The sequence below is a fragment of the Engystomops pustulosus genome, chromosome 8, assembly GCF_040894005.1.
Source record: "Engystomops pustulosus chromosome 8, aEngPut4.maternal, whole genome shotgun sequence".
NCBI lineage: Eukaryota > Metazoa > Chordata > Amphibia > Anura > Leptodactylidae > Engystomops > Engystomops pustulosus.
In genome coordinates, this window is record NC_092418.1 from 14461995 (window position 1) to 14470812 (window position 8818).

General features: G+C 45.7%; 1 protein-coding gene across 1 annotated transcript in view; it reads right to left on the reverse strand.

Annotated features, from left to right (window-relative positions):
• PPL (periplakin) overlaps window positions 1-4124 on the reverse strand; it is a 46837-nt gene extending 42713 nt beyond the window's left edge. The window contains exon 1 of the mRNA XM_072119799.1: window positions 3901-4124. Coding sequence (XP_071975900.1) covers window positions 3901-3965 — 65 coding nt within the window. The 5' untranslated portion in view covers window positions 3966-4124. The remainder of the gene's footprint in view (window positions 1-3900) is intronic.
• Window positions 4125-8818: the final 4694 nt, after the last annotated feature.

The following is an 8818-nucleotide window of genomic DNA, read 5'->3' on the forward strand; positions in this document are numbered from 1 at the left end:
ATGTCACCATCCTTGATTTCTCCGTAGAAGGGCCCCTTGGCTGAGTATAATGAACACAAGTTAATCCAGTCACAGGTACAATGAGGAACGTGTGGCGTCCCACATTGTTTGCAAACAAAGGAGCCTTTTTCTTATCCAGAGAAAAGAGGCGTCATGACTGGGAAAAGAGCCACCACAAGACAGGTGCCAGTAACATGCCAGTGCAAGGATCTCATGAGTCAAGTAACTGTCCTGGTGGCTCTTAAAGGCACCATCTGTAAAAGTAGAGCCCAAGGGGATTTTTTGGGCCTACACTTGGGATTTTCCTCTATAAACTGAAGCCTATAATCGCATCCAAGATGGCGTCTGGCCAAGCAAGTCACCTTCTTCCTTTGGCTGATTGGGTAGTAAGGGTCGTATGACATTCTCCATATTTGGCCATTGATGTGATAGGAATTTGAGGATCCCAGTCAATAGTAGCCCTTCTTGTAGTTTCAGATTGGATGTATCCTAAACCAGTTGGATTGGTGTTGTCAATAATAAGACCAAATACAGGTTCTTTCCCCTTCTAAGGTCACATTCTTGGAATACCTACAAAAAAACCTTGTCGAACAAGCCAAATGTACGCTGCTCCTACAGCAGGAATGTTTCCCTGGTCCATCCCTGTCTTCAAAAAGTACACAATGGGCAATAATTCATTCATTAGTATTAAGCCGACCAGGGTATGCTTACATTCTTGTTTACATTCAGATAATATATCTAACAGCTGAGGGTTTGTTACAATGTTGCAATGCTTATATCAATACCAAACAGCCTTGACTGATACATTTTAGCTGCACTGATACATTGTTACAATCTTTAAAGGCAGGAGAGATATTTGTGCTTATAAGCTTAGCTAACAGAAGACTGTCTAGACTGGATGCAACTGTAGCAAACCATCAGCTGTGAGAAGTATTACAGTAGTAGAGGTTTTCTGCCTTGCAGCGCAACAACCTACATATCTAATTGTACACATTTTCATGGTGGTGAATAGAGTCATCTCTCATTACCCTCCATACAATGATGGTGTCTGACTCTAGGGAGGTGACATGTAGAATTACATTCTCTACCCCTCCTCCCCCCAGGTTGATCTTCACATACAATCGGGGTGGTGTCCCCTTTATACTCTCATCATTCACACTCCCCACGTAGGACGGATCACTCCCCACACCCATTAGACAAGTCACTGTCACCGCCTAAGTGAGACTACTGCCACCACAGGCCTACTCCTGACAGTAGGGATGACACCTTCACACAACAGGTGTAAATGACAAGATCTCAGACCTATGGCTCTCTCCTCGTTGTAAAACTACAACTCCCAGCATGCTCTGGCACCAAAATCCAAAGAAAGAATGCTGTTGTTTTACAACAATGGAGATCAATGTATAAAAGGTGTTAAAATTGCAGGTTTCAATATGCCTACAAAGCTCATGACTGAAAGGGCATGCTGGGAGTCGTAGTTTTACAATAATGGGAGAGTTATAGAGTCATAAATTGTGAAACTACAACTCCCAGCATACCTATAAAGCCAAAGACTGCCAAAGTACACTGGTACAGACACAAGAGGGTCACATTATGAGACTACAACTCCCAACATACCTATACAGTCAAGAAAGTCAGATTATGAGACTACAACTCCCAGCATACCTATACAGGCAAAGACTCATAGTAAACTGGTACAGAGACAAGAGGGTCACATTATAAAACTACAACTCCCAGAATGCTGTGGGAACAAAAGGATGACATATTGAAACTACAACACCCAGCATGCGTGTCATTGCATAACTGTAGGTTTACTAAGCCCTTAAAGGAGTTACTGGTGGGAAATGGCCAGAAATGGGCCCCAGAATAATTTGCTTATAGGGGAGATTTATCAGAAGTGTCTGTGAGCAGAACAGTTCAAGTTGCCCATGAGAATCAATCAGGGCTCAGCTTTTGTTCTCCCACAGCTGTTTATAAAATAATATCTGATCTCTGATTGGTTGCAACTAGAACAGCTCTGATGTAATCAAATTTAGACCAATTCTTGAAACTGAACAGGAAGCCAGACCTTGTCACCAATAGCAACCAATCACAGCACGGCTCTCATTTTTCCTGTGCAGTTTACAGAATGAAAGCTGCGCTGTGATTCGTTGCTTAGGGTAATGAGGCCTGTTTTCATAAAGGCCTGTAAATAAGGCCCGAAACCTTCAGTGTCTGGTTATGAATCACACATTAGGTTTGTTTGTCACAACGTGTAGGTCTGTATAATGTCACTGTGCTAAAGTTTCATCTGAGCCACCCCACAGAGGGTGTAGCCAAATAGTATGAATGAAGCCGTCATGTCTGACCGTCGAGGCATAATGAGGGTTGTAGTCTCACTATAAATAATGACAACAATGCCTGCCCTATACAGGAGTGACACCACTACAGCGGATAGATTCAGGGCCTGCCCCGGACTTCTGCCCGCTGTGCCAGGTTGTAGTTTCACAATAAAGCAGAGCCTCCATTGACTAGAACTACATCATCATCATCATCCACACCTCAGTTACACAATACATTGTTGTGCACAATGATAGATGTCATCCCCTCCACACCCTGCCACCACTTATCATGCATTATCAATGTCATACATAGAGAAGCGGGGACGGTAGAGGACCCCCATTGATTGTAAACATTGTAGTCATTGAGGCCTGTACAGTACAGCAATGGGTTAATAGGTCATATGACCAGAATTTTTCCATGGTGGACCCCCCAGACCATAATTTATAGGAAGTGTCTGCAGCTACCATATAATCGAGCTGTCATCCATCAAGATCAATGACATTGTGTCACACAAGAAGAACAATGAAGGACAAACCTGTTTCCTGACATCAAAGATGATAGTCCGACAGCAGAATCCAAGAACTTACAACAAGCATCCATTACTATCTGCTTCTAGGAAAACTTAGTGGGCATCATGGCTCCAATTATATGGGCACCCCACAGTCTGGAAACCGCTCAGTTACACTGATACCAGAAGCCAGAACCCAGGGAAACACAGAGATGGTCCTGTGTAACTGGACCTGGATATACATTTTAAGAAACCAAAATAACCAGCACCAGGACCCTATATAAAAAATGTAAGAGTCCGGTATGACAAGTAGTACAAAAATGAGGACCTATGTAATTACCAACTCCAGAACCCTACATAGAGTTCTAGAGCTTAGAATAAACATCATTAGAACCCAATGCAGCCACTTTAGGGCCCTTGTACCCAGAAAACTGCTTAACCAGCACAAGAACACTACATACAGTCCTGGAGCCCAGTTTAACCAGTAGCACACACATTGAAGTTCAATAGATCCAGTTTAGAGCCCTCTGCACCCAGTATAACCAGCGCTTGAGACCAGAATTACCTGTACTAGAACCCAGTATAGAGCAGTATGTGCCTTAGGGGCTCCTTTTACATATTTTGCACTGGGGCTGCTGTGTGTGGAGATGGGTGTCATATATACAGAATAGATAATCCTTATCTCAGCATACAGCTAGATGTATAATAATGACAAGCCAATGTATAGGGGTATGGAGCCCCTATATGGGTAACAGTACACAGGAGATGGATCCTCTCTATACAGTGGACAGTTTACAGCTGAGTGGATACTCTTTGAAGAGTGACAATATACAGGTGATGCCTCTCTATAGGTGACAGTGTACATATGAGGGGATCCACTCTCTGCAGGTGACTGTGTACAGGTGAGTGGATCTTATATATAGTTGACAGTTTATAGCTAATACCCTATAAAGGTGACCATATACAGATGAGGGTATTCCCTATATAGGTGATTGTTTATACATTATCCTTCTCTATAGGTGACAGTGTACAGGTAAGGGGATTCCCTATATGGGTGATAGGTTACTCACAATTTAGGCTGCCCAGAGGTGGGGCTGTATTTCGCAGCATTTCGTTTCTTGAATATGGAGCTCATATTTCGGTGGGACCGGTGGCTGCTCTTTGGTTTTGGGGTGATGCCGCAGTCTGGGGACCCCGGGTGTAGTCCCTGTGCACAGTCTCTGAGGTGTTGGCTCCTGGCTGGGGAGTTGCAGGAGTCAGTGAAGAGCTGGGGATCCTGCTCTACAGGTAGGAGGGGAGGGATCTGATGGGCAGGTTGTTATTACCTGGAAGGTGGAGCAGCCTGTAGTGTACACTCCACCTCTCATACTGTAGTGTACACTCCACTGCTCATACTAGGGACTGTCACTGGTCTGCAACAGCCTGCAGTGTACACTCCACCTCTCATACTGTAGTGTACACTCCACTGCTCATACTAGGGACTGTCACTGGTCTGCAACAGCCTGTAGTGTACACTCCACTTCTCATACTGTAGTGTACACTAAACTGCTCATACTAGGGACTGTCACTGGTCTGCAACAGCCTGCAGTGTACACTCCACCTCTCATACTGTAGTGTACACTCCACTGCTCATACTAGGGACTGTCACTGGTCTGCAACAGCCTGTAGTGTACACTCCACTTCTCATACTGTAGTGTACACTCCACTGCTCATACTAGGGACTGTCACTGGTCTGCAACAGCCTGTAGTGTACACTCCACTTCTCATACTGTAGTGTACACTCCACTGCTCATACTAGGGACTGTCACTGGTCTGCAACAGCCTGTAGTGTACACTCCACCTCTCATACTGTAGTGTACACTCCACCTCTCATACTGTAGTGTACACTCCACTGCTCATACTAGGGACTGTCACTGGTCTGCAACAGCCTGCAGTGTACACTCCACCTCTCATACTGTAGTGTACACTCCACTGCTCATACTAGGGACTGTCACTGGTCTGCAACAGCCTGTAGTGTACACTCCACTTCTCATACTGTAGTGTACACTCCACTGCTCATACTAGGGACTGTCACTGGTCTGCAACAGCCTGTAGTGTACACTCCACTTCTCATACTGTAGTGTACACTCCACTGCTCATACTAGGGACTGTCACTGGTCTGCAACAGCCTGTAGTGTACACTCCACCTCTCATACTGTAGTGTACACTCCACCTCTCATACTGTAGTGTACACTCCACCTCTCATACTGTAGTGTACACTCCACCTCTCATACTGTAGTGTACACTCCACCTCTCATACTGTAGTGTACACTCCACTGCTCATACTAGGGACTGTCACTGGTCTGCAACAGCCTGTAGTGTACACTCCACCTCTCATACTGTAGTGTACACTCCACCTCTCATACTGTAGTGTACACTCCACTGCTCATACTAGGGACTGTCACTGGTCTGCAACAGCCTGTAGTGTACACTCCACCTCTCATACTGTAGTGTACACTCCACCTCTCATACTGTAGTGTACACTCCACTGCTCATACTAGGGACTGTCACTGGTCTGCAACAGCCTGTAGTGTACACTCCACCTCTCATACTGTAGTGTACACTCCACCTCTCATACTGTAGTGTACACTCCACTGCTCATACTAGGGACTGTCACTGGTCTGCAACAGCCTGTAGTGTACACTCCACCTCTCATACTGTAGTGTACACTCCACCTCTCATACTGTAGTGTACACTCCACCTCTCATACTGTAGTGTACACTCCACTGCTCATACTAGGGACTGTCACTGGTCTGCAACAGCCTGCAGTGTACACTCCACCTCTCATACTGTAGTGTACACTCCACTGCTCATACTAGGGACTGTCACTGGTCTGCAACAGCCTGTAGTGTACACTCCACCTCTCATACTGTAGTGTACACTCCACCTCTCATACTGTAGTGTACACTCCACCTCTCATACTGTAGTGTACACTCCACCTCCCATACTGTAGTGTACACTCCACCTCTCATACTGTAGTGTACACTCCACCTCTCATACTGTAGTGTACACTCCACCTCTCATACTGTAGTGTACACTCCACCTCTCATCAGGGGCGTAACTTTGCACAGGTTGGGATCGCACCAGGGCCCAAGAGGTTTAGGGGGCCCTTATGTAATGGCGTAACAAGACCCCAGTGGGCCCTGGTGTGAACTTAATGACGGGGCCCCCCAAATACCTAAACCCTCGCTGCCAGCCTCATACCGCAGAATACACATATTTCATATATACTTTGCACAGACATAAGCACATACACTACATATGCACAAAACACAGGGGAGTAACCAGCAGAGGCTGGGCCCCATCGCAGACATTTGAATGGAGCCCCCTTCTCCAGTGGCGTAACTAGAAGCTGATGGGCCCCAGTGCAAAGTCTGTGCCAGGCCCCCGACTATAATGTATGGTTTATAGTAATAGTCTTCTCATATGGGAAAGTGACACCATAAGGGCCCTCTAAACCTCTTGGGCCCTGGTGCGACCGCAACCTCTGCACCTCCTATAGTTACGCCCCTGCTCTTATGGTGTCATTTTCCCATATGAGAAGACTATTTCTATAAACCATACATTATAGTCGGGGCCTGGCACATACTGGGGCTGTCACTGGTCTGCAGCAGCCTGTAGTGTACACACCACTCCTGGGCAATGACACTATATGCCTTTTAACCTCTGCACTGCCAGTACCCCTCTTAAAATACCAATACGTTTGATTGAAGTGATCACTACCATCAGTTGTGACAGGTACAGGGCATGCTAGGACTTGTAGTGCCCTGGATGCCCTATTGACCCACACACTGTATGCCAGCTGCCAGGAGAGGGGTTAATCCGCACCTTCTGTTTATAGTGCAGGGATAGGAGTGGCTAAAAGTGACAGCTCCAGGCAGGGAGGGAGGGGTGCATACCAGAGAGGCAGGAGGGGCCACATCCCAAAATACTGCACTCACCTCCACCAGTGACTCACAGCGCAGCAATGACACATTACTCCGCAGCGTAATATACAGAACATACCATCCATATATACACTGTTACACTGTAACGCAACACCCAGGACAATGTTATATCCCATTATATAATATCACCCTGTATGATGTCACATTACACTTAATGATATCTTGGTATATACTGGTATATTCCTCACCCTGCTGTGCTTCTGACATCCAAGTAGGTCCTACATCACAGTGCCATATACTGCCTTGTAATGCCGCCACATAGCATATATATAGTGCTGCTATACAGTGACTACATAACGCCAACACACAGCTCACTGCCATATAGTGCTTTGTAATGCCGCCACATAGCATATATATAGTGCTGCCATACGGTGACTACATAACGCCAACACACAGCTCACTGCCATATACTGCCTTGTAATGTCGCCACATAGGATATACATAGTGCTGCCATACAGTACCTACATAACGCCAACACACAGCTCACTGCCATATACTGCATATGCAATAGTGCCCTATAGTGCTATGAGGACCATATAGGTCTGTTTACTGCCAGCATACTGTACAGCTCGATCATTTTACTGCCATGTAGTGCACACATAATACTGATATAATGCTATATAGAGGCCACTTAACTGTGCTACATATGTAATAGTAGTAAATGATCAGAATATTATGTTGCACTGCTACATTGTAACAAACTATCAGCGCACACACACACACAAGATTCTTTTGCTGCTTGTGAGTTTAGCTCTCAGAGGTTTGTCTACACTGTAGCAAACCCTCAGCTGTTAGAAGGCATCAGATGTGCGCAGGCTCAGATGTTCCCTCTCAGGGGTTCAGTTCTCTATTTGGGAGGTCTGCAGAATCAGCAATGTGATATCTGCTGCTGGCGGTGTAGGGGTTAAGTGCTGGGGAGTTCTGCTCCGAGGGCCCGTCCCTGGTCCATCCTGACACAAAGTTATTCACATTCTTTTCTCCTCGTCAATAATATTTTCTTGCAGTTTTGCAGGTAGTTCTGTGCCCAGGGTGAGTCAGTGGATGGGAATGTGTTAATGTCACTCCCAGCCCCCCCCCCACCCGCTGAGGTCCCTGCCAATGACACTTCGCCTGCTATTATCCAACATAGTCAATACAGAACACGCCAAGACCTCAAAACTGCTTAAACAGCCCCAAAATATACCCCCCTATTATTTTCTATAGTTCATCCTGCGCCTCCTGGTGCATGAATACATTGGCAGAGCTGCCAGAGGAGAATGAGGGGGTGGAGTGGAGTTTTAGGCACTGTAATATGATTTGTTTACTTGTTATAGTTTATTTTGGAGTCTGAGTCGGGAATACAATTCCAGGACTACAGTAAAGACTGACACAGCAGTACATAACATATTATATTCACATGTGTAGTCACCTATATGATATTTCTATAGACCCCCGTAACAGAGCCTTGATTGGTTAGATGGATTTCCATGCTGTGATGTCACTCGTGACCATGATGACATTCTTCTTTATATCCGGCAGACATGGATCTGTGCAGTGGATCTTCAGGAAACATGGCCGCCTGCCGGTCACTGAGCCGCCGCTTCCTCCGGAGGTTTTACATAGAATTTGTTTATATCACTTGATATGACATCGGGGCTGAGGACATTGGACATAGAGTTTGTCTAAAGGGTATAAGCAATGTAATACATCACTATGTGTATGCAGCTCCTATGCAGATCTATGTGGTTCCATGGTGACAGACTACAAACAAAACCTTGTGTAGTCATAGCCTGGCAACTTGGCAAAGAGAAGTTATGAAGAAGAGATGGGAGAGGGGGCGTTAGATCAGACTACATAGAGTTTGTATTTGACCTTCTTTGTATGTCTACAGTTTCTGTGCACACTTGTGTGTCTCCATGGTTACAGACTACATACAAAACTCTGGGTAGTCTGTTCCTCCTCTTAGAACGGAGACGGAAGAGAGAGTGGAGTAATTGGACGGTAGGATCAGACTACATAGAGT